Source organism: Varanus komodoensis, unplaced genomic scaffold, assembly GCF_004798865.1.
Source record: "Varanus komodoensis strain SLA01 unplaced genomic scaffold, ASM479886v1 scaffold46_3, whole genome shotgun sequence".
Classification (NCBI taxonomy): Eukaryota; Metazoa; Chordata; class Lepidosauria; order Squamata; family Varanidae; genus Varanus; species Varanus komodoensis.
In genome coordinates, this window is record NW_025336044.1 from 1,152,007 (window position 1) to 1,177,663 (window position 25,657).

General features: G+C 47.9%; 2 protein-coding genes across 2 annotated transcripts in view; both read right to left on the reverse strand.

The window, feature by feature from the left end:
- Positions 1 to 1,564: 1,564 nt before the first annotated feature.
- On the reverse strand, positions 1,565 to 22,661 carry UBAP1L (ubiquitin associated protein 1 like). Its single transcript, XM_044444926.1, has 6 exons — positions 22,530 to 22,661; positions 15,737 to 15,886; positions 11,690 to 12,442; positions 8,446 to 8,655; positions 4,218 to 4,319; positions 1,565 to 3,484 (listed from the first exon to the last, which is right to left on the reverse strand). The coding sequence occupies exons 2-6, from the start codon at positions 15,875 to 15,877 to the stop codon at positions 3,350 to 3,352; spliced, it is 1,341 nt and encodes a 446-aa protein (XP_044300861.1). The 5' UTR covers positions 15,878 to 15,886; positions 22,530 to 22,661; the 3' UTR covers positions 1,565 to 3,349.
- PDCD7 (programmed cell death 7) overlaps positions 22,016 to 25,657 on the reverse strand; it is a 4,176-nt gene continuing 534 nt past the window's right edge. Inside the window, exons 2-6 of the mRNA XM_044445001.1 lie at positions 25,418 to 25,650; positions 24,689 to 24,827; positions 23,759 to 23,995; positions 23,322 to 23,409; positions 22,016 to 22,813 (exon numbers count right to left, since the gene is read on the reverse strand). Coding sequence (XP_044300936.1) covers positions 22,696 to 22,813; positions 23,322 to 23,409; positions 23,759 to 23,995; positions 24,689 to 24,827; positions 25,418 to 25,650 — 815 coding nt within the window. The 3' untranslated portion in view covers positions 22,016 to 22,695. The remainder of the gene's footprint in view (positions 22,814 to 23,321; positions 23,410 to 23,758; positions 23,996 to 24,688; positions 24,828 to 25,417; positions 25,651 to 25,657) is intronic.

Genomic DNA, 25,657 nt, shown 5'->3' on the forward strand with positions numbered 1-25,657 from the left:
CCTCTGCTGTGGGGAGCCTTCCCCAGCCTCGGCTGAGCTGCTGGGGGAGGACTCAGGCCTATGGACTGAGCCCCTGGGCGTCCTTCCCCTTCTTCTCTGCTGGAGCTTAAGAGCGATTAGTCAGTGAGCCCAGGTCTTCTGTGATCATATAAACAAGTTGTGCGGTGTGCGTGCTTGTAGGTTTTATATTCCCAGCACTCCAAGTTCAGAAGGGCTATAAATAAACCCTCGTTAGGGAATTAAGGGCTTCACAATAAACACAGAGTGACTCAGATCCTGGGTCGAAACATTCTTTTTGATTTGCATTAAACCACTTTGAATTAAATCCAGATGAGAGCAGCTAATTCCACCGAGTCCCTGGGGAAACAGCAGCACCCAAACCTTCCTCTTTGCAAACCTGTTCCTTCTTACTCATACACATTTCTTCAGAGGAGAGGGCAACAGCTGCTAAGCACCAGGTGTTTCCTTGAGGGTCTATGACCAAAGCCAGGCTTGCAGTAGGCTCTTGATGAGGGTTGGAAACAGCCTTTGATAAGCCCATGGCTTGGAAGGGCTTTGCTTTCAGATGGACGATTCCTAGCATTAAGTTGGAAAGATTTTACAGCTCCTCTTGAACGGACTTTCTGCATTAAGGAAAACGGTGGAAGAAGCCATGAAAAACATGGGAGGGTTATGTGTAGAAGAGGATGATTCCCCGGGAATTCTTCTGTATTTTTTCTTCCCACAAAAACATTTGTAAAGGAGGAAAAGACCAAACTGCAGCACAAGGTCTTGGACTGGGAGTGCTGGGAGATCTCCGTCTGGAAGATCTGATGAAAACGTATGCTGTGTGTGCTCACTGCGGATTATTCATGCAACTTCTCCATCCACTTGCGCTCCTCTCGTCTCTTCCCAGAGTTCGTTCTTCTTGCAGAAAGTCTGCCTCTTTGAGAAGGCTGCTGCAGCACCGATGTCCTTAGCACGGCCCGTCCTTTGAGAATTGTGGCCTGGCCACGGGCAAAGCCTTTCCGAAGAGCCTCTGGGGAGGCCCCAGAATCCGTCCCCGATCTCATCTGTGCTTTCAGAAGTGACGGCGCATTTCTACTTCCTTGCACACCAGGCCAGGCCCAAAATGCCCCTACTCTCAGCTCTGCCTTCCCACGTTGCTTTCCTGAGTAAGCAGCTCCCACGTCCACGGAGGCGTCTTCTGCAGCCTTCCCCAACCTGGTGCCCCACGCTTCTGCTGGCAAGGGGATGATGTGCCTTGCGGTCCCACTCATCTGAATGACACCAGGCGAGGGGAAGCTGACCTTGATTTGAAGCTCTTCCCTCATTCTAAAATGGCAGAATGCCCCTTCCCCGATTTGTTACTGGCAGAAAGAGCTTCCAGCTGCACCGATGCTCGCATTTCCCTGTTTTCGTATTTTCCCCGCCTTGTAGCTGCTTCTCCCGCACCACAGCAGAACGCAGCCCCCAGGTGCCTCCCCAAAATTGGATATGCTCCTTGGCTGGAAGAGGCTGGTAAATCTGAAACATTGTCTGTGCTTCCCATTCACCTTCTCCTGAAATTAGAGAACGCACAAACTAGAAGTGAGTCCTTTATTTGAGGAAAAAAATGGGCTGTATCAGGTACCTACAGGACCACAAAGGATGCTTGTTTTCTTCTGTTTTGTTGCTCTCAGAGTTGTTTTACCTGTTTCTTTTAATATGAGACACAAGTTCCCTTTTTTTAAAAAAAAGCTTGGCGAAAACAAATACGCTAGATGCAGATAAGTACATAGTTTTGTCTAAGGGAACAACTCTAATTTGTCCGCAGTCGTGGGGCAAATAAAGAACTGCTCCTACTTGCAAACATGTTTTTTCCCTCCTTATTTCAAATCCAGAGTTCTAATTAGGACACAGCTATTGAGGTAATTATAGCCAAGCGCAATCATGGAATCCTTTGCAATAGGAACAGCTGAATCTGTCGCTTCTGTTTTCTCTCATTTCTCCAATTTTCAATTCATCCCAAACTTTAAGAATTCTCCTTTTAAAATTTCCCGGAATTCTCATAAACAGTTTTGGTGCTCCAAATACATGGATTTTGTAGGCAGTTTTGCATCAAAGAAACATTTCCCCCCTGATATGTGCATGTTATTTTTGAATGTTTTAGCCCCTATGGTACAATTTTTGCCTGCACTTTTTGATGGGAGAATGTTGTTATGAAATTCAGAGAACTGCACATTTGGAAGGTTAAGCAGAGTTTTCTTTGTTCACACAGAGGTTTGCGGGTGCAGCCTCCACATTGGGTGAGTCTGCATTAAAATGCAAATAGAAGGACTCTGCCCTCCATCCCTGCTATGCAGACAGGTGAGTGTGGGGGCTTAGGTGGTGCACCTGAGCACAGGGCAAACAGAGGTGGGGGAGGCAGAAGACTGATGGGAAGGTGGCTGCAGCAGAGACCCGATCGATCGATCCTGCCTTCCCCGAGGCGCTGTGTGTGCAATGTACTAGCCCTTGATTGCGGGGGGGCTTCCAGTTGCGGAAGCCAGTCCTGGTATTCCAGCACAGCAGGCCTTGTCGTGAAAGGCCAACAGGCTCCAGGCAGAGGGGAACTGGAGGTGCTGCAGAGCAAGCGCGCACACACCCTTCCAGGACTCGGTTGCGCTCAATCCACTTTCCAGCCAACACTTAGGACCAGACAGCCTTCAAGTAGAAGCCGCTAAAATGCGATTTCTCCATCAGACAAATCAAGGCATTGCCCATGCAACTGAAACAGGCTTCAATAATGTTATTCTACAGAGTCATCCTGAGGCTGGAAATTATGGGAGCCATTTCGGTTGCAAGGGTCCTGGCTCTGTCTGTCAGCGTGACAGATTCGCTTGTGGGTGGATGCGTGGCGCACAGATCGCGCAGCTTGGGTTCCTGTGGCCCGTGTGGGGGACCATGGGGTTCTGTCTTGTTTCTTACACCTTTTTCATACTGACGCTGGGGTGAGGTCAGCCACGGGCTGAGCTGGGAGGCGCAGGGCCCAGCCTCCCATTCCTGTCTTCTGGTCCCAGCAAGGTAGGGGTAGCGATAAAGCCACCTCTGGAGTGAGTCCAGGAGCAGCTGAACCCTCATCCAAGAAAGGTGGAGGTGCTATCACGGAAAAGCACCGTCTGTGCCAGGAGCCAGGGAAAAAGAGCGGCAGGCGGCCGCCTGACTTCCTCCTTCCTGAGCTGCTCATGCGGTCCCCGGAGGACTTCTGCGTGCCAAGTTGGAACCGGGAGCTGAACGGGGCCGAGGGTGGCTGCGCCAGGGAGGGTCTTGCATTCGAAGCAAGTTCCGAGCCAGGAGGCCGGGCGCCCTGCGGTTCGCTGCCCTTCTTAGAGCCGAACTGGGGCTGCGCTCACTGTGTCCGCAGCATGAGCTCCTCCAGGGCCCTGTCTCGGTGGTTCTCGCACAGCAGGAGGACTTCTTTGATGTCGGCTTGCGGGAAGCCCATGTCGTCGAACTGGGCCAGGAGGTGAAGGAATTCTGCAGCCTGTGAGTCAAAGAAGCAAGAATGAAGCGATTCGTGGGGGTAGAGGATGCCTTTTCCTCTTGTTTCTAAAGGAAATGGCTAGGCACAGGGGGTGATAAGCGGGGCAGACTTCCCCGACCTGGTGCTGATGCAATGCCCATCATTCCCAGCCAGCACTCACAGTCCGGAAATAATGGGAGTTGCAGTCCAAGGCATCTGGGGGCAACAGGCTGGGAAAGGCTGTCATGGAATCTAACCCAGCCTGCAAGCTGCTACCTGTCTGGAGTTTCGGACTACAATTCCCATAAAGCCAGCCAGCCAGCAGGGCCGGTGAGAATTGTAGTTCAAAACCTCTGGGGAGCACCAACTTGGGGCAGGCTGGCCTAGCGCAGGCGTGGACAGAAAGCAGATCTCCAGGTGCCTGGGGCTTCAGCTCTCAGGGTGTCCAGTTGCGGGTTCTGCTGGGAAGGACTCCTGGGAGTTGAGGACCAAAACACCTGGAGAGCGACTCTCTGTCCCCGCTCCCCCTTCCAGGTTTCAGAGGGACGGGGAATGCTGCGTCTTGGCCTGAGCCTTGCAGAGCCCCCGGTTCTAGCCCCGAATGCCGGCAACACCTCTCTGCAGCCCACATGTCTGGAAAAGGGCGGCTCTCTTGAGCCATCAGGGAGCCTGCGCTTTAAGTTTTTTGCTTTCCCAGCTTGCCAGGGCAAGAAGGACTTGTGAGACCATTTCCCCCAAAGAGGGTGGTGCTGACCTTCTTTTCCGAGTTCTGGAACATTTCCATGGCTTCCTCCACCTGTGCCTCTTCATAACCCTGGTTCAAAAGCTTGTCACAGGCACTAAGGTAGCGGAGAAACTGGCATGGGAAAAGAAGAAGGGTTGACTAACACGGTACTGTCCATCAGAAAGATTCCCACCAACATGCTAAACCAGGACATCAGGACATCCCTCCCTGCTGGATCAGACCCAAGGTCCGACTGGTCCAGCACTCTGCACAAGCCGGCCGCCCGCAGGATCCCTCCAGCAGGCGGGGTGCAGGACCTCCACCTGCCCAGCTCCTCGGCAACGGGCACATGCAGGCCAAGGGGCTAAGAAGGCAGCCCATGGCCAGCAAGGCTAGTAGCCATGGATCACCTCTCCCCTCCTGAATCTGCCCAGTCCCCTTTGAAAGCCACCCAGATTGGCGGCCATCTCCACTTCCAATGGGCACAGATTCCACAGTTTGACTCCACGCCGTGTGCAGACGTGCTCCCTTGATCCGTCCTAAACCTCTCCTGGATCGGCTTCACCCACCCGTCCACTTGCCCGGTTCTCCCACATGGACGAGGGCACGCAACCGCGGGCCGCACAGAGTCGACTGGAGCACCGAAGGGCGTTTTCGCAAACAGCCAGCATGAGAGCCAGGGGATGGGGTGGCAGTCACCGCAGCCTCCCCCAGCCTGGTGCTCCTCAGACACATGGAGCACGAGCCTGTCGACCTGGGCCGTGGTGGAAATAATCATCCAAGCGGGACAGTGCAGCGACGGAGCCGCTCGCCTGCGGAGGCCGTGGGCTCTCCCTCGCCGGAGGCATTCAAAACGCGCGTGGGCAGCCGCCTGGGTGGGGTGGTGCAACGTGGCGTCCTGCCACCGCAGCAGGCTGGCCCCGGCGGCCTTCTGGCCCCTCCCAACTCTCCCGCTCCTGGATTCCGTGAGCCGTGTGGGGGCGCTGGGAGGGGGAATGGTGTGCTGGAGTGTTCCGGGCAGGCAGCGGAGACAGCTCTGAAAAACCCCATGGAGCCATGGAGCTTGCGGGGTAGCTACCTCCTCTCAGCCTAAACTCCTCCACATGATAGTTGCGGGAGCAAATCTGGTGGGAAGCACAATCTTGGCAGCCTTGTGCTCCTTGGACGAAAGCTGGGAGATGCATAATAACGACACCAGAAGTGGTGGGCGCAAGGGGGAGAATTCCTCCCCGTCGGAGAGAACCCGGGCACAATAAAAATCTCTCTGCCAAGGCGAAGTTGATCGGATGCATCTCCATGGGCCACAGAATATCCTGTGACCCATTCCAGCCATATTAGGTGCTGCAAACTGGGAACCAAACTCCCAAATTACATCACAAAGGTTGTATTCAGTGTTGGTTGAAAGTAAGTCCTGTATATTACGGAATTACATGTGCTGCAAACAGAACGCACCCTTGGCCTTCGAACAAAACAGAATCTACAAAATCCAGGGTGTTAACTAACCAGGAAAAGAACTGTTCGAGTCCTCCTGGTTCTTGAGAGAAAGATCTCAGCACTTCCTCAAGACCCAGCCGAGCGTTGGAGGTTTATGTGTGTTTCTGATCAGGAAGAGCGATATACCGAAATTCCAACAGGAGCCTTGCAGATTGTTTATAACTCGTTCCCTGCAGTTTTCCCATAGCTGAGCAAATTCACTTTTTCATGTAAATACTGGGCTTTGGGTGTTCGTTTTCGGTAATTCCAATCCCTCTCTCCAGTTTTATGAAGGGCCTACAACGAGCTGGTGCTTCAAGAAGATAAACAAACAGAAACACTGGCAGCCACAATGACTGCTACTTCCTGTGCAAAGAACCACTGGCGAACTTATTCTCCGCAGAGGAATGGAAAATGCAGTCGCAGACCGAGGGGAGTGTTTTCAGGGTCCCCTGCCGTGGTGCCAGGAACGCTGAGGTTCCTGCATTGCAGCTGACAGAAATTTTAGCTCCTGAAAGGAAGCCAAAGAGCTGGCGTGGGCTGCCCAGAATCTCCCATTATTAAGACGGCAAAACGCAACTGATGTCTGTCTCCAGTCACGAGGCAAAAATGCACGTGATGCTAAATATGTATCTAGCAGCATTTTTCAGAAGAGTCACTCTGAAGTAGGAAGCAGGAATTTGATCTGGATCTTAAAAGCTCTGCTACTTGCCACACTAGGACCCCAGTCTAGCCTGGGAGCCCTGCAGCTACTCAAGAGTAAAGCGAGACACAGGTTGAAAGCCATGTCCGCTTTGGCCCTTAGAAGGCTATGCTGGGGTGACAAGAGGTCCTTTCAGGACACTGAGGCGCGTCTGCCGTCGCTTGAAAGTCGAGTTATTTTTGGGCTTCCCCGTGAGCCTGGGTGGCCGACAGCATGAATCCCAGTGGTGTCCCCTGCCCAGTCCCACGCAGGGGAGTGAGCAGAAAGGAGGCGAGGCCCTCTGTCCAGCGCGGGCCCAAGGGCACCCCGTGCACACGCAAGGGCCGGTGCTGCGGACAGCGGCGTGTGGCGCGGACTCGGCAGGTCCGGAGTGAAGCTCCCTCCTCAGCCGTGGCTCCAGTTTGGGCTTTCCGGGCACGGCCCTGACTGCAGCGCCTCGCACCTGCAGACCACCCAGGGCATCCAGCAAAGTCCCCCCATGGTTCCCCCATCTTTGTTCTCAGCACAGAAAATCCCGTGAGGAGGAAAAGACAGGAGAAAAGCGGGTGGTGAACGGAGCACCTGGCTTGGGAGAACCTGCCATTTCATTCATGAAAGGCAGTAACAGTGACTTCTTGCTTGTTGACAATCGAGAAAACAACAGGGACCAGGGGCCCACAGTAAAATGGCTACATGTAGATGGAGAATTATCATCATCTTGATTCCACCAGACATGCTATTATAGAGCCCTAGAAGTAGCCGAGTCGGAAGGGGCCAGAAGGCCTGCTGGACCCCCTGAGTGACCAAGTCACGCCATCCCCCCATGCGGCTGTCCAGACACTTTCTGAACATCTCCAGCAAGGGAGAGCCCACAACTTCCCCAGGTGTCGTACTGTTCGGACAGAGAGGAAATTCTTCCTGGAGCCTAGTCTAGACCTGGTTTCTTTGAACTTCAGTCTGTTATTCCTTGTCCTGCCCTCTGGGAGGGAGAAGAGACCTTGTCCTTGCTCTCTGTGACACCTTTCAGGTACTTGTAATGTGCTCTGCTGTAGCCCCTCCGTCTTCTCTTCCTGAGGCTCAGCATGTCCAGTTCCCTCAATCCAGTTCCCTCAATCTTCTCTTCCTGAGGCTCAGCATGTCCAGTTCCCTCAATCTTATTATGTTTTATATTATTTTATTTATGTAAGCCGTCCTGAGGCCTTCGCGACAGGACGGCATATAAATATTCTAAATACATAAATAAATCTTTCCTTGTAGGTCTTTGCCTCCAGTCCCTGGATCAACTATCTTGCCCTCCCCGTAGCCTTTCTAGCTTTTCTGCTTCTTTTTTATACTTAGCTGACCAGAACTGAATGCGACACTCCAGGAGAGGTCTGACTAGTGCTGAGAAGAGAGGAACTAGCACTCCACGAGCTTCGTGATGCTCCTGTTAACGCAGCCCAGAATAGCATTTGCCCCTTGTGCAGCTGTATCACATTGTCAGCTCATATGCAGCGTGTGCGCCACAACAACCCCCAGATCCTTCTCCTTTGCAGCATGGTTGAGGGGGCTGATATCTCCCCAAATGACAGAACGTGGGGCCAGGACAGACTGACACAGAAGGGCTTCTTCGCAGGGCACTCCACCGAGAACTCTGCTATGGGCTGGCCATGCTGGAAAGGTCTCTGCGGGTTCCACCTGGCTTACAGAACCCATCTCCTGCAGGACATGGACGTGGCTGCCCGCACGGATGGCTTCAGGCGAGGAGTCAGGTGCACTCCTGGCAGAAGAAGCTCTATGTGTGGGATCCTGTTATCGCTGCATGTCAGTCCCTCCCGACCGCTGAAGCTCCCTGGGGGAGTCACAGCAGGGGAAGAGGATCTGCTGTCATTTCAGGGACGGGTGGGGTCACTGTGGTTGGTGGGGCAGAGGTGGAAGCGGAGGCTCACAGATCCAGGGGGCACAAGGGGGACCCCACACTCTCCCAGACCGAGAGGCGATATCATATGAAAGCAACTGATGCCGCATCAGCTCCACATCAGCCCTTGATGGGGTGCACTTTCCAGAGGGGGGCAGGTGTCCCCCGGCCGGGCGAGGGAGGGGAAGGGCACGGCCTGCACTGACCTGCCCCAAGCTTTGTCGCCCCGTTTTCTGGAGAGCGAGGATCGCCCGGCGTATCGGATAGCCCAGGGCTAAAACCGGCTCGATGAGGTCACGTTCCTCTTGGCTGAGTGCCGAAAGCAGGTCAGCTGTCGAGTCAGGATGACTTCCGTGGGAACCAAGAGGCTGCTGGGCCCCACGAGTGGGTGGGAGGCAAGAATAAGGACTGAGGGACTGAAACAAACAAACAAACAAACAAACAGAGGGCTTAATGTTAGTTAATTTCCAGGCGATGTCTGGTACTTCACAAGATATTACGAAGGCTCCTTATTCCACTCGGGAGTACACGAAGGGAGTGTGGATGTTCCGAAAACCTACTTCAAGCCTTGACCATATCAGAATGAATTTAAGCAGACCACAAAAGAAGCCAGGAAAATTCCTGCACATGGAACAATTCCTCTTTTGGTTTTCTGCCGTCTTCTCTTTAAACATCCGGTTTAAATCTCTTTCTGAAGTTCTTTTCCAAATCTGAGTGACCCTGGCCAGGGGGATGAGGCTGGTAACGATGGAGAAATAAGCCTGTGTACATACATACATAAACTCAAAATGACATATTTTATTTAAAACTTATTTTAACTGTTAATTATTTATTAACTAGGGTTTTTTTAATTATTAGCTGAGAATGCACTGGGGAGTGTTATTTATAGTATAATTTAGTATTTATTTTATTACTTCTGTATTTATTTATGTGTTGTGAGCCGCCCCGAGGCTTTGTTGCGATGGGGCGGCATAGAAATGTTTTAAATCAATCAATCAATCAATCAATCAGTCAGGGATATGATTGATAGACATGGGTATCACCAGTGTATTTTCAGATTATGGTTAAGTGTTTTCATTAGTATTTTGCCACAGGCCCAATGCAAATCTTGATGCCTCCCCCACACATCTCCAAACCTGATGGAAGTGACTCAGTCAGTGAGATGGAATTGCCAATTCTGCAATTTGGAAGTTTCCAGAATACCAGTACTTCAAGTAGATAAATTCTAGCCTCAGCTTCTCCCCAGAGGCCAGATTTCTACATGTAGGGAGTTTAAAATACATATCATGTCATATTTATTTGAATTACTACTCTGAGTTAACACTATTTGGTTTTACATTTGGCTTCCAGCTTTAGGGAATTTTAGTAACTGCTAGGAGTCGAGGTGGCAGTTTTGAGAATGTGCAAGATGGAAGGATTCAAGGAAGAGTCACATGTGCAAAAGGGGGGGAAAGCCAGCCAAAAGGGTTCAGAGGGTTCTCTTCCAGATAAATTCCATTGGGTGTGAAGGTATTCAGGCTATGAACTTACAGTCCTGTTTCACTGGGTTTACTTCTGAATAGTATCGCATCCTATGGATGTACAAATGCTTCATATTAAAATACTTCTGGGTTTCCAATCTATTTTGATTATAATATATTATATATGACACCACTCCTTACTTTATAGGGTTTCCAAGCCACTTTTCAGCAAAGAGGGATAAAGAACAGTTCTATGCAGAACAATTTGATTGCAATACTTATCCACATAATAGCCTAAAAGCCACACATTTAAATTTGCCCTAAGGACAATAAGCTAAAATTGTGGAAGGGCCATTTATTACCAACATCCCACTCCACTCCCTGCTGGTTCTCCACTGAAGAAACATAGAATCAGAGAGAGTCAGAAGGGGCCTCCCGGGCCACCTAGTCTGACCCCCGGCTCCAGCCGGCTCCGCTCACGACATGCCCACCATATGCACGTCCAGCCTGTCCTTGAACACCCGCACCGATGGGGCCTCAACTACCTCCCTGGGAAGCCCATTCCACTCCCTCGGGATCCTGACTGCCAGGAAGTGCTTCCTGGCATCTGAATCTACATCTAGTTGTTCCAACCATACATAGCCTGGTACAAATTGATGCGTCCCACTATCTCAGTGCAAAAGTTTGGCTCAATGAACTCCCTTCAACAACTATACTGCAGACTCCGTAGCGGTTCCCCTCGACAAAAGTTAGAAGTTTGTGAACTTTGAGGACAACAAGGACCTGCAGAATTCTTAGCATACACACAAAATGCTCTTCCCATGGTTCCTTGGTGGAAGCTATCTGGGTTCTTCTGACGCTTAACAGAGGTGGGGCCTAAGCTAAAACGGGCAATTAACACCTAGCCATTCAGCAGAGTGCAAGAAACGGCATGTGACACACCAGACAGCTCAGTTCTAAGCTTCCTTCTGCTGAATAAACCCCTTGCTTGTGAACGTGGCTTCCCTGTAGCCAGAAGTGCCCGATCCTGGGAAGCTAAGCCGGGTCAGACCTGGCTGAAAGCTGGATGGGTGACTTAAAATGTTGTGAACTGCGGGAGAGAATCAGCTGTGGGTGTGACAGAAATGTAATGTGATCTTAAATGGGATGGACACAAGGAGAACTAAGGGCACAGGGAAGAGGCGCAGGTGGCCGGATGACTGCTGAGCTCTTCAAGAGCGTAAGCGTGTGAGCGAGAAAACGTCAGCCACACGGCTGGCTCCCTGCCACTTCCGGGCTGATCCTCTTTGGAGGCTTTAGGAGCAGCAGAAGGACGCACTGAATGGACAATACAGACTCAGCCACAGAAGGCTTGGCAGCTGCTCTGTAGCCCTGAAGAGGCTCCATCACCTCCAAATGCCAGCAGGTGCATGTAAATAACCCTAAGCCTAGACCCTCTTTCTTTGGGCTGAACCACCCGAAGGACCTGGCGCTGCAGCAAGCAAATCTGGCGCAGCTGCATGCCGACGAGGCTGCACGAAGGTCTTTCTTAGCCCCTCACGTCGCCTCAAAAGCAGCCCCTGGCCAGAGCCCGTTCACACATACTTCGAGTACAGAGGAACCAACTGGTGTGTGTGCCCACCTGTGGCTAGGCTGCACTCTTGGTACATTACCTATATTTGCATAATTTAACTTGCTCCTTCTAATCAAATGCAGGGGGCTAATCAGCTTCTGCCCCACCAACCTCTGGCCTCCCCAAGCTCTGAATGGTGCCCCGGGCTTTGCAGTGGAGGCTGTGCTTTCGTTCCTCTTTATAATCAGCTCAGCTTGTTTGCCCAGCTGTCCACTTTCTAAGCCCTTCTCCTGCCTGCGAGCCTGCCGCTCCCCGAGGCTACGAAATGGCTTTTCCAACAGGCATTCCCCGCATTTCTCATGCCCCATTCAGCACTTAGACATTTCTTTCATCCCAGCCATTTGAACATGTCGAATAAGTGACAACGGCATCTCTTACTGCGATTGTGGGCTTGTGCGTCCGGATCGGGGGAACGAATCCTGCAGCAGCGAGGGGCCGGCGGTGGGGCGGAGTGGGGGTGAGCGTTCCCGCCAGGGGCACGTCGGAGGGAGAGCCGTACCGGAGAGTCCTGCTGCTCCGTGAGCGCTGGTGGAGGGAGAAAGCGCGGGCAGCCAGGGTGGGCTTCGGTGGAGCGTGGCTCGAAGGGTGCATGAAAGCGGAGAGCTTCTCTTTGGCCCCTTTCCACTCGTCCTTCACGTTGTGAAATAAAAGCATGGACTGCCGCTGTCTGAGCAGGGGCGGCTTGGGGCAGCTGCCCTCTGAGGGGCCAGCCAGCGGCATGGGCGAGGTCTTTGGTCGGCACTGGGGCAGGCTTAGGAACCGGGGCAACGTGCTGGGAATGTGCCTGGCGTTGGCCGAGAGCGGCTCCTCTCCATCGCTCTCTCCGGATGTGGTCGGGGATGAGTCCTCGCCTTCAGAGCCCCCCTGCTCCTCAGGGTCCAGGCCCTCGCCAGTTCTTCCCGCCTGCCTCCCTTTCCCGGTTGCGGGGCCCAGGGTTACAGCTCCCTGGACGGGGGCCTCATCCTTGGCCTTGCTACTCCCAGCAGCAAAGTTCTCTTTAGGGTCTACCAGGAGGAGCCAGCAGGGTGGAGCAGTAGGGGCAACACCGGCGGCGACGTCATCCCGGGAACTCTCTTGCTGGGACGCAGAGTCTACCCAATACAGCACCTTTCTCTCTAGCGAAAAGTCGGGCTGGCAAAACGTATGAAGAAGAACATCAGTATTTTCTTGGCCCAGCCACACAATGAGGGTTGTGAGAGCAAAATAATCAACGGCCCTGCAGATCTGGCTGGATTCCAGCTCCCACCAGCCCCAGCCAGCAGGGCCAGTGCTCAGAGATGATGGGAGGGGTAGTCCAGGGCATCTGGTGGGATCCAAGCAGGGGAGCGCTGTTTTGTGGTCTTAGGCTGCCCGAAGGCCTGAATGCATTGGTGCTGGCGCTGGTGCAGGACCTGACGGGGAAGCCCTTCCTCGTGTCAGGGCAGCTGAAGCAAGGGGCAGGTCCCCTCTGCGAGTGCAGCCAACCATGCCCTGGGCGGCTTGGGTGGGCGCTCTTCAGCGACCTTCCAGTGGCCAGTAAACTCTGGTCCAGGTACTTCAACTGGTTCAGAACAGAGCTGCCAGGTAGTTAAGAGGGAGCAGCAGGTCCTTTATGCTGCACCTTTATCGCCTACACTGGCTATAAGTTGAAGTCCGGGCCCAATTTAAGGTGCTGGTGATGATCTATAAAGCCCTGAATGGCTTGGGGCCTGGTTACCTGAAGGAACGTCTCCTTCCATAAAGAGAAAAGATCTCTTAAGATCTGGGGCAGAAGCCCTTCTCCGGGAGCCCTCCTTGAAGGAGATAAGGAGGGTGGTTACCTGGAGAAGGGCCTTCTCTGTGGTGGCACCCCGATTGTGGAATACACTCCCCAGAGAGGTTAACTTGGCACCATGACTTTATTCTTTTCACCGCCAGGCTAAAACCCTTTTTATTTTCCCAATATTTTAAGGCTTGATTGTTATTTTAATATGGGTTTTATTGTTGTTGTTGTTGTTGTTATTATTATAACATTTCTATGCCGCCCCTTGCCGAAGCCTCGGGGCGGCTTACAACACAATAAGATACATTGAAATACAATAGAACATAATAAATTACCAATAAATACAAAAATACAAAAAATACACTGAGATACAATAATATAAAATTAAAATTAACAGTATAAAATAAGTAAATAAAGAATATAGGAGGAGGAAAGAGAAGGAAGAGGAAGTTGCCCTGGCCAAATCATATATTTTAACAATTAAAATGATGTTTAAATAAAAAGGTCTTTACCTGGCGCCAAAAAAACAGTAATGACGGTGCCAGGCGGACCTCTTTGGGGAGTGAATTCCATAGGTTGGGTGCCACTGCAGAGAAAGCCCTCCTCCAAGTACTTACTCTCCTAATTTCTTTCACGGAGGGTTCCCGGAGAAGGGACTCTCCCGCACATCTCAAGGGGCGGTCGGGCATATACGGACGTAAGCGCTCGTTCAGGTAGCCCGGACCCAAGCCGTTTAGGGCTTTCTGGGTCATAACCAACACCTTGAATTGGGCCCGGGCTTCAATGGGAAGCCAGTGAAGCTGACAGAGGACTGGAGTCATGTGAGCATAACGCCCCATCCCCGTCAGCAACCTGGCAGCTCATATTCTCTATGTTAGAAGTTGATCAGGGTACTGTGTTTTGTTTTAATTTATTTCTTGCCTTACTGTTAAACCATCCTGAGACTACAGTAAAGGATTGTCTTAAAAAGTTTTAAATAAATAATGAATAAATGAATAAATAAATAAAGTCTTTGTTTCCGTTCTAGCAGGCTTTTGTCCAGCCAGGCAGAGAATATTTTTATCCGAACTGCCTGCTTCTACGTGTATCACTGACGCTGGTCTAATATTGTGGTATTTATTGATGCAAACAGCCCTGAGTGATGAATATTCATTAAAATATCCATGAATAGCGTAGGGTAGAACTATAAAAGGAAAAAAAGTCCTTTTTAAAGCTAGGACAAATGCTCTCTGTGTGTAGAAAATATGACCTGGCCCCCAGCCTACTGCCCTCCAGACTACATCTCCCAGCACTCATGACCATTGCTGGCTGGGGATGATGGGAGCTGAAGTTCAAGATGCTTTGGGGAAAGCTGTGGGAGAGACTTTGCAGGCACCAACTATGTGTGCCCAGGTTCCATCAGCATGGTCAGGAATCTTCAAACAAGTCACGTTCTCAGTCATGTGTAAGTTCTTCAACAGCTTTTGCCAAGCTCTCTTCAGAGAGGGGCTCCCAGGTTGTGTTGTCACTCCCTCGTCTGTGACATAAAATGCCATTTATTTTTCAGCCCATACCTACGTTTTGGGGCACTGACTACCACAAGTCGTGAAACAACTTGCTGCTAGTGGAAGGCTGGGTCTCACATTCTGTCCTAAGAAACGTTCACACTGAATTAGATGCTCGCTACAGGAGGCTGAATTGCTTCAGCCTGCAGCAAGCTGAAAATACAACCAATGTTTTCTTTGTCCTTGCAAAACCCAGCCAACTGCAGGGCCAATCTATGTGGGAATCCACGCTGATTCAGCGACTGTCAGTTTTGATCTTGCCTTTCTGTCATGGCTACATCCAAATGGCAAGGATCAAACCTGCGTTTTCTGTTCGCACAGCACCGCATGCTGGCGAATAGAATTTCTTTCAGTCCCCTTGATTTAGGGGGGAAAGTGGCAAAGTTGGAAGACCGCACGTGTGCCGACTCCAGTCCAGATTGCAGGCCCCACACTTACTTTAGGGTTAAGAGAAATGGCCAAGATCAGCTGCATGTTATGTGTTCAGTGAGGCATCCTGTTCAGCTCTCTAAAGACTGAATATATGGTAATCGTCTCAAGAGCACAACAGTGCTCCCTACTGGTGAGAATGCATTGAATACGGAACCTATCAGGGATAAGAAAGACTGTGTTGGTTTTCTAAAGCCAGGTTTCTGAGCATCTGAAACCTCCTGGCCATATTCGCAATCCAGGAGATGCTAAGTAGAACATTCTGAAAGCATGTTATTCTGAAAGCATGTTTTGAAGCATGTTATGAAAACGTGCTTCAAACAGGCATGTGGAAAGTGAATTTGTAACAGACTGACTTGCGTGCACTAAGGGGAACAACGATGCACTAAAGCAAATTAGGCGCTCTTCTAGCCATCAGCTTATGCACTTAGAAGCAAAGTTCAAACAGAGCACCATGATTTGGTCTGGGCGAACAAACTTCTAAGGAGTGGAAGGAGGAGAAAACACGCACAGAAAGGAGATCCTGCATCAGAGAGAGTCTCCTTATGGTAAAAGGAGTGGATCCTAACTTGAATTGCTCTTGTGCAAGTTTCTAGACTTTTATGTTTCTGCTAATTCAGAAAAGGGAGATAGCTATTAGCCATCAGCGTTGTTAACTCCAGTGTTGTTGTTACTTTAATATTGACGCAAGGATGGGGCTAACTTATTTACCATCATGCACATCAGGAGCTTGGTGCAGTTGGGCATCTCCAACTCGGGTCCATTCAGGACTTTCTCCTCTCCCACTGAGCTATCTATGAAGCTGACGGTCATTCTGAAGGGAACGTCTTCCAGGCAACTCCCAGCAACCATGTTTACACTCTAAGAGAAATAAAGGAGGAGAGAGGGAACGGAGTTGTTAACATTTCTGTCTCAGCTCATCACCAGCACTTGGGGTGGCATCTTACTGCGATCCTGCAGCTCAGCCTTCTGCACAACCCAGTTGAAACGAATGGGAACAGTGGAGTAGCGCTGAAGGGATGTGACCTGCCCAGGAAAATTTGATTGTGGATTCTATCCAATTTTTTTAAAAAGGGCCATTGAAATTCAGCTGCAATGAAATGCAAAAGATACTTCATGCCAAGAGTAATACAACAGCCCAGCTCAGGTGGAAAGGTTTTCCGTGAGCATTACATAGGGATGTTTGGGCGAATGACCCAGCATGCTAAGAAGACTTCTTTTGCTATCCGAATTTGGTAAACATACCAGGGCAATTGCATGGCTTTCTGACATGTTTCAAATGTTTGCTGGCAAAGCTAATTTCTCACAGAACTGGATGAACTGGGTGTGGACTGTACCATTTCAGACACAGATGGGGGCTCACAGGAAGGAGTGCTCCAAATATAACCCTTGTATACTCTATAGCAGCGGATTGGGAAGAATTGCTCTAACTTACCCTTCTTCCTCCTTTTTAATGTGAGAAACTTAACTTTTGGCTTAGTGGAGCATTCCATCAAGGGCAACTCATTAGTAGTTTGCTGCCATATCCCAGTCAAATTAGAGCTTGTCCTGATTTTTTCTTTGTTTTTTTACGGAAAATGTTTTGCTTGTGCAAATCAGGGCAGTGACTTAATTATTTAGCTGGTGGTTTCAATGGGAGTCCCAAAGGAAAGGAGAGAAAGGAGGTGAAATTACCTATTCGAATGTCGTAACCCCTGATGTTGAAGTATAGGGCCTGGCCATGAGGCAGGGCTTAGGTAGCTTCCCTGCAGCTTAGAGCTTTGCCATGCCTCATTTTCCCAAGCCTACAATTGACTCTAATGGGAAAATCAACAAATCCCTAAAACTGTTTTTGGGCAGAACAATGAATGTGCTCGGGGGCGGGGGGAGATGGCCATGATCGCGCCCGTCTCCCCAGCACACTCGCGATCGCAGCCATCTCCCCCGCACGAGCACGATCGCGGCCATCCCCCACCCCCAGCACGATCGCTATCGCACGATTATCGTTTGGGCCCTCCCTCCAAACAATAACCTCCCCCCACCTAGGTTTGTGTTCTCTACTGAGATGTCTTTTGTTACTTTGTTGTTACTTTGTTTCAAATTTTTATGATTAAAAAAATGTTTACAGAGCAGATTAACCTTATTTACATTGACCCATATGGGGAAATTTTACTTGGCTCGCAACCACTTTGGCTCACGACCAGAGTCGTGGAACGGATTAAGTTTGTGAGCCGAGGTACCACTGTATATCCATGCATTTCCTAGGTATCTGCATCACTCTAGTGAGCTAGAATCGTGGTGTGCCGAATGGCATACCTACAAATAAATTTGTGTAGGTTCAGTAAATACTATTTCCCCTATTCTGAATCATCCACTTTTTAAGCTGACTTGGTACTTGCTGAAAACTGGGAACACTTGAGCTTCTTTTGATTTAACCTATGCAACACATCCAACTTTGCTTCTCCTCTTCAATAACCTTTAACCAGAAGGAAACAGGTAGTCCTCCACTTACTATTTTTCTGCACGTAATGGAACTAAGCGGTCATAATCTCAGCAAGTGCATCACTACTGAAAGGATAATGCAAAGACTGTGTCTCCAAGGCTGTCCGGGGAAGCCAGAAGGACAGCGATCAACTCTGCTGTACTGCTGCACATGTACTTTAACAACAATCCACATGAAGTGCTTTTGGAAGCCTAGCAGGGGCTTTGACCATCTGTTGCAATGACGTGAAAGGCGGTTCCATGCAGGCCGACATACAGAAAAGTGTTGTGAGTCAGAAAGGGCTGGGCAGGGAGGAGGCAAGTGCTGAAAGTGTATTTGCATTTTGTGCAACTCGAGTGGGCAAGCCGCATTAGGACAGTGCTGCTCTGCCCGGTTTTATGACTTATTTGTGCTTTTAATTGTGTGTTTCAATCTTTGGATGGCTCAATCCTACTTTATTATTTTACTTAAGCTGCTATGGAGAAGATCATTCTAAATCCAAAAGGTGGGGCTGGATTTGAAACTGAAAATTATGAATAATACAGTTGTTTCTTGGTCGTCCATTGTGACTCTGTGCTTTCACAAGCAACAAAGACAGCAACTCCAATTTCCCCTGAGCTTTCTTCCTGTTTGAAATTGAAGTTTCCCATGCCAAGCTCATTTTACCATTTGCACTCTTAGAATGCTCAGCAAGGATTGGGCCCACCCCTCCAGCTTTGCTAATCCTGCATACTGCCCTAATTCTATTTTTTCTGGAGTTGACTGTCCAATGCCACATGGTCTCTTGACTTTAAAATGCAAGGTACTACATAAACACTCCAAACATCTGACAAATGTTGAGAACTGGTAGCAAACTTGTTCTTATGTCTCCAGAGAAAACTATACACATGGCCTAACCTAAATTTAAATGCATGCAGGACAAAATCATCCCAGTACAGTTCAGCTGATTGAGGGATGTTTAGAAATGTTAACTATAATTGAGATACAGTATTATTGGTCACTTTACATGCAAGTTGCAACTACATCAAACAAATTATGGACTAAATGCTCCATGTTGTTGCTTCCAGATGTACTGAAGCACTTCTGGTCACCTGGTGACTGAAAGAGAACAGAGTTTAATAATGGCTATGCCAAGAAATGATTTCCCTCGCAACAGGCAACAAATGGCACTTCCAAACTAAAAGATACTCAATGGTTAAGAATTTTATACTAAACAAAATATGAAGTGGTAAGAATTAAGGCTGGACAGGAAGAGTGGCATCCTTTATTCTACGTTAATTTGAATTAATGGTGAAATATGAAAGTGCTATGAGAAGCTGTGTTTTCAGAAGGGCCACTTGCAGGAAAATTAAGAAACCTGCCACTAGAAAATACCAAATTTTGCTAAGGTACACTGAGCCGAAGAAGTGAACTTGCCCTCCAAAAATGTCTAGTGAAAATAATATGCATCACATCCTCCTGTCCATAATTAGTTTTAGAAAAATGAAAACCTTTTTGAAGTGTTTACAGGAAAATAAGGGCATGTCTTTTACTTTTACATCTTCTATGTTTACATGCAGATTTGTGTCTGTTTGTCATGGGAACTGGACATGCTGGTTCATAAAATGACCATAAATTATTTTCTCTTTACATCTTAACCAAGATTGTTCACACTATGAACACCTGTATTTATTTTCAAAGCGTATTATCTGCACTCTAGTCAGCAGGTCTCAGAGGGCATACAATAAAAACACAGATAAAATTAAAATCCACATAAATCCAATGAGCAGCAGAATTTAAAAAAGAAATAAAAGCCACCATTAAAAGCAGCAGGAGTTAAAACAATCTTCATTTGGTTGTTTTCCAAGTGATTTCAAGCGACCCGTACTAAAAGTATCACAAAAAGGAAGTCATTTAAAACAACAGCAAAAACTAAAGGCCTGGGAGAATCAAAATATTTTGCCAGCTACCAGAAAGATGGTGTTAGGCAGCACTTTGTAAGATGCAATTCTGTACCTAGTATAGAGTTCCATTCTGGAAAAGCCAGTTCCCAATTGCAGCCGCCTCCCCCTCAGTATTATTTCCATTGCAAAATTGAGGTTACCTTAGAAAGGAGCCACTCTGCACTGTTCGTCCTGAAGGCAGGGGCAGGACTGTGCTTGCTACAGGTACTGTACTAGGTTCCTTAAATGCTTGCACAGGATGTCAGGTGAATCCCTGGCTCTCTTTTCTGAAGCTAATGATTATAGCTGCTTAGGGCTTAAGTGTGTATCACCAAGTCTTCCAAGAGAGGAAGAAGCATAATCACTTAGGTTAAGAGCTATTTGTATGAATTGGCTTTCCATCTTGTGGGTCTCAGATTAATTCAGGGGATTTGCTTCAGAATGCATGTGAGTTACTTGGTACAAACTTGTACATGACAGAGACAGGCAGGTAGTTCCCAAGTCTAGGAACTGGACTGTTCATTGTCCAGGGCTGGATTGTGCCCCCTCTGAAAGACTAGGTGGGTTGAGGTGCTCCTGGGTCCATCTCTGCATGAAAGCCCTGGCAACCTCGAGTGGCCCAGGGTACTCATCAGTACTCGTGCCAGCCAGCACCCATTCCTGGGCACTGGTAACCTCAGGGTGAGGCTTTCCTCACGTGCTCCGTATGGGGCTGCCCTCGCGCCTGTCTGGGCAGCTGTGGCTACTGCAGAATGGCCAGGCTGCTCAGCTCATGCATAAAACCTGTTAAAACTTGCCACAGCTGCCTTTTAGCTGCTGAGAGATGTCTAGGGTTTTGCTGCTCACATACAAGCCCTTAAAATGACTTCATACTAGGATGACTACCCCTCTCTTATATGCGCTCAGAAGGGTCTGCAATATGAGGTCCTAATGGTCGTTCCATCAGCGCGCCATCCTTTGCAATACTCTCCCATGTCAGGCAGGAAGCGGAAACAGATTTCAAACCCCCGCTGAAAGTGCCGATTTGCACAAGGGACGCACAAGATGGCCCTCATCTACAGCAGGTGTTACTGCTTCTACTGTCATTTTGTTATGAAAGCGTCATTGTCTATTTTTATATCTTGCTTTTATTTCTTAAATTGCATTTTAATGTGAACCATTAAGGTTTTTATATTAAGTGGTACAGAAATAGTATAAAAATAAAATCAGATAAGGCAAGTATGGTTTTGATAAAAGTGTGGGTGGGAGAAGAGAAGTAGAGGCTTTCAGGTCTGATTTATCCAGATATTTTGATTTCCCAATCATCATTTGTGGGCACCAGACGTTCTTGCCCGATAGCCATTACGAGGGGGCAGCATAACCCCCGCAAGTGCACAATGAACTTTTAATGTGGGAGAGGAACCATTATGAGACCTCAAGCAGCTACGGACACCAAGTGAAAAGTTAATTTATTTTTGTTGGAAGTACAAATACAAGTCAAGTGATTTTTTAATAGCTCTAGAAAATACAGTTCTGATAGTTTGCCACATTGCATTAGGGGTGCTAACTTGAAGAAAATAGGCCTTACACATTTCTTTTACCCAACTAGATGTTTTCATAACAAGTTGCTAGTTTTGGTGTAAATGGGTCTAGTTGCTATGTCTGAACTATAGTTAAGTGTTCATCACAGATTTCTAGCTCTCTTAGGAGACACGTTTACTGGTAGCTCCCAGGTGCTGGATGGACCTGCAAAAACATACAAATATAGAATAATCTGGCAGCCACTCACCTTGATCACTAGCAAACTGTAGAAGATTGAGAGCAAGATCCTCTAATGTTCAGCACCCAGAATTCACAGCATCCATGCAGAATGTGCCACATTTATAAAGGTCATTTTAGAAGGCCATGGGCATTAGATGCTCTTTTCTTTTAACAGTCAAAGTTGGTTTGCATTCAGGCAAAAATATGGTTTGGCACTACATGCATGATCCCTGTGCTCACACACTGTCTCACTCATTCTCTCACACTCCACTTGAATGAAGAGATGCTGTTTTCATGGAAAACAGTGTGCCATTTATCTAAGCTGACCAAGTATGTTTTTCATTCACCCACCAAGCTGGATTGCAAATGGTAGTTGCCTGAGTAGAATAATGTAGACTAATAAACTGGATAGTAAATAGGTAAAAATACGTAAGATAATATAAAATAGAGCAATACTATCTTAGATAATAAATAGGAGGGGATAGTAAACTGGGTTTCTATTCAAGTATCTCACTAAAGCAAAGGCACAGAAGCCCAAGGTGTATGCAACACCAAACCAACATTTGATGTAACTTGTGTGCTCTTAGACAAAAATATTCCAGCGATCTTTTTCCAGTTTCCTCACTTAAAAAGAACACAGAAAAAGAATGCATTGCTGAGAACATATATGATATATGGCTATGAAAAAATCAAGTGCAATTTGCAGGGACAAAGTGGCAGCACCGCTGTTAATTCTCTCCGTGTTGCTCCAGTTTAAGTGTTCTAGCACAAAACTAAACTGGAAAGGAGAGGATAATAAGCACATCTGTCAATCCGCTTAACTAACTGTATGTAAGACCAAGATAAACACAGAGTCCAAAAACAGGATCTGTAACTTGAAAACCTGTTTAACATTCCTAAGTGTTCACAAACAATCTTTGATGTTGCTTCAGGATAATTAATTTTGATTTCCCTTGAAAAATCAGAAAATGAAAAACATATGCCACAACTATCCAAAAGATGCCTCAGGTTTGTATTCTGGCTTATCATGGTGCAGTTAATAGTACAGGTTATTTGGTTTTGCTTGTACACACGTCCACAACAAATTCATTTCTCTGCTTTTGGAACAACGCTGTTAACTTTGCAGCAAATAAATGTCACTTTGCACTTTTTAAGATAAAGGCAGGGGAGTCTTAAATTCTTAAAAAGTGTGTTCTGGTTTTAAAGTGCAGAGCGGCTCCACAGACCCCAAAATATCCGCCACCAGCGGCTCTTTATATAAAACACTCCTTGTGTATTGTGGAAACACTCCTTGGAAGCAAACATTTAAACTTAAAGAAAAAGTAGAGGCCTCTTTAGCACCAATCCTAAGCAAGCCACAGTTCCAGAAAACTATACTTGCCTTTTGAATCAGCTGCAAATCTGATTCTTATCGGTCTTGGGTATCCAGCAGGTCTGCTTTCCAGTGAAACTTTTATGAAGTGTTTTAAGCTCAAAGGAATTTACAAGGCATGTGTTATCATTCATGAACTGCTATTGTTTAGGACTTCAGTGGGATTGTGAAGACATCATCGGACAGCTGTGGCCCAAGTGTCACTGGAAGGTGGACTGGGAAGGACCCATCCTGGTGGGATAAAATTTCCTTCAGGGTGATCTGCAGGCACCAGATACCGATCCCATTCATGCCTTAAATAGAAAAGCAACATACTGAGCACCATGGTCCATTTTTGTGCTTAAGACAATTCAAGTTTCGACATGGGGGACACAAATGGGAACCGTATATTGCAGAAAGTGCAATGCACCATTGCGGCCTAAAGGAATCTTGTCAGTGGAGGTTGGACAAGTGTTAGGGACAGGTTCTGTGTATCATTCACTTACAATACTTATGCACCACTTACTATAACAACATTGGCAGTGTCTTCAACAGCAGTGTTTACTTCTTGTTCACATGAATGGGCAGCACTCCTCACGTATAGGGGAAAAACTACCATCCCTTAGCTTTGGTGGCTCCGGTGCCAAGTTATGCAGAATGCTGTTTATTTACAGTAGCTGCTATTATAAACCTCTCTAATCAGAATTCACATTGAATCATTAAGCAAACAAAGATAAGCAGTTTCAGAATTTGCTGTGTCTATTAAATAAAATCACGAGTAACTGACATTGCTTTCTTTACTGTAATTCAGCTTGTTCTTACCTGATCTGGATGAGTGCTGGCACTGAATATTCTGCTTGTAAATAATATTGTGTAAAGGGTTCCAAAAGGTGGGCAAGGGGAAATTCATCTATGAAACAAAGAAAATAATTAAAGAAATAGACCTGGACAGAGAAACAAAAGGTAATATCAGTTAACAACTATTCAAGAAAGGAAGTCAAATATTATGAGCTAGTGCGTATGATCAACCCTACTTTTAAATAAAGCAATCCTGACTGAGGTTGTGAGGGATATATACATTAAAAACAGAAATGGGGAAAGGAATGCCTAAATTGTAATTTAGCACACTTTGCAATCCATTTTTTAAAAAATAAACTATGCCCAATGTAGATCCACAGTTAAAGCACAAAACCTTTGCGTTTCAAGTTAGCACCCCACTGAAAACACACACACTTTAGTTACAGCACAGTCAAAATTACCTGGATCCCCAAACAGTTTGGAATCCATTTCACGCTTCTGCTGCAAGAGTTTTTCCTTTTCCCTCTTCTGTTTCTTCTCCATTTCCCTTTTTCTTTCTTCTTCCTGTTCTCCTTCTAGCATGACCCGCAAAGCTCGTTCTTCAGCTTCATAGAGTTCAGTGCGTGTTTTAATCAGGGTCTTTAAGCTTTGGACTTCATTTTCAAAGGCTTCATCTGCAGCAGGTGGTGGACAAACACCTGTACAAAAAACCCCCCACAACCTCATCACACAATTCAAGCCTTTCATTGTATTTTTATTCTAGTTTTTGACCCAAAAGAATGCCCCAGTTCCCTTTCATAAAATAAGGAATTACAACTAAATAGAGGATGTAAGAATTCTTACATGTACTTTTTCTCCAACAGGGCAACCTTGTCCATCTGAATTCTGTTCCCTGCCTGCTTGCACAGGGTAGTCAGCTGCCTGCTGAACTGCTCCTTACTCCCTTGTCCCAAGATTGTTGGTTGTTTCCCAGTCCAAGGGCAGAAAGGGAGGAACTACATAGAGTAGCTAAGTCAACTGACACATTCACAAAAAGTGCAATTTTTCTTGGTAGGGTGCAAATCAAATCAGCATTAAAAAAAAAACCTTCAGAAAATCAAACAGTTCTAGTGTCTACCAGATACTAAGCATACACTTCTAACTACTAGGGGACAGGACACTATTCTAAATCATTTGTTTTAACCGTACAAGCCTTCCAGGGCTTACCACACCATATATTTAACCCATATTTTATTGGATGAAGTGAGGAACAACCGATAAAGCAAGGTAAATCTGATTAAAACACTGGCATTGTAATACATCTCTTTCCAGGAACACTTCAGAATATACACAACTACAAAAATAGCACAGAGTCATGTGCAATTTGGGCATCCAAAACCCACGTAGTTTACCTTTCCTGGCAGCTGCTTCTTTTCTTAGTTTCCTAAGCTTTTCTAAGCCACGTACAATTTCTGCCATGCGTTTGGTGTCTGCTTGCTTTTTCCTTACTTCAGATAACACACTGTCTGCAGCAGCTTTAAGCTCTTGTTCCTAAATGGGAAGAATACACAAAGAAGAATACAGATAAGAATGTAAGAGTCAGGCCACAGCTAACAAAGGGGGATGTCATCTAGTCTGGGTCTTTAGCTGAACACACCAAAAGGTTGTCCTTGGCAGAAGGCACTTCTGTGGTGGAAGCTGTTAAGTTTAAGCTTAGCTGTGCAATTCCAGCTGTGAGGCCCAAAGAAGCTACTGAACTGCCTCCTGTTGCTGCTACCCTGACCCAACTAACTAGAACAGGATATATTGCAATTATCTCTCTAATTGTAGCATCATCATAGAGCATGCAAAGGTCCTGACTGACTGCATCCTTGAATTAACTGTATAAAAGGCCAAGGGGCATAAACTAGCATTGCCCTATCAACGTGTCATGGTAACAACAGGGAGAAACAAGGCACTTTCGCCCGCTGCACTCTGCCAAATTGCCACCAGGGCACAAACGCACCGCACTCCCATGCGGGCAGCCGACTCGTGACTCCCAGCTTTATAGGAGCCATTCCGGCGATGGCGTTCAGCCCCACGGAGAGCTCCTGCACAGTCCGGGGCAAAGGGGCCCCGCTGCCGCGTTCCAGGAAGCTCACCCGGTGCCGGTCCTCCACCTCCTGGGCGCGCCGCGCCCGCCAGCGGTCGATCCGCGCCTCGCGCTCGGCCAGGCGGGCCGCCGCCTCCTCGCGGGCCGCGCGCCGCTCCTGCCGCCGCTGCCAGCGCCGCTCCCGCTTCTGGCGGCTCCTCTCCAGCCGCCGGCGCGACAGGGCCGCGGGGTCGCCGCCCCGCAGCGGCCGCACCAGCGCCCGCAGCTCCGCCAGGCAGCCGACTCGTGC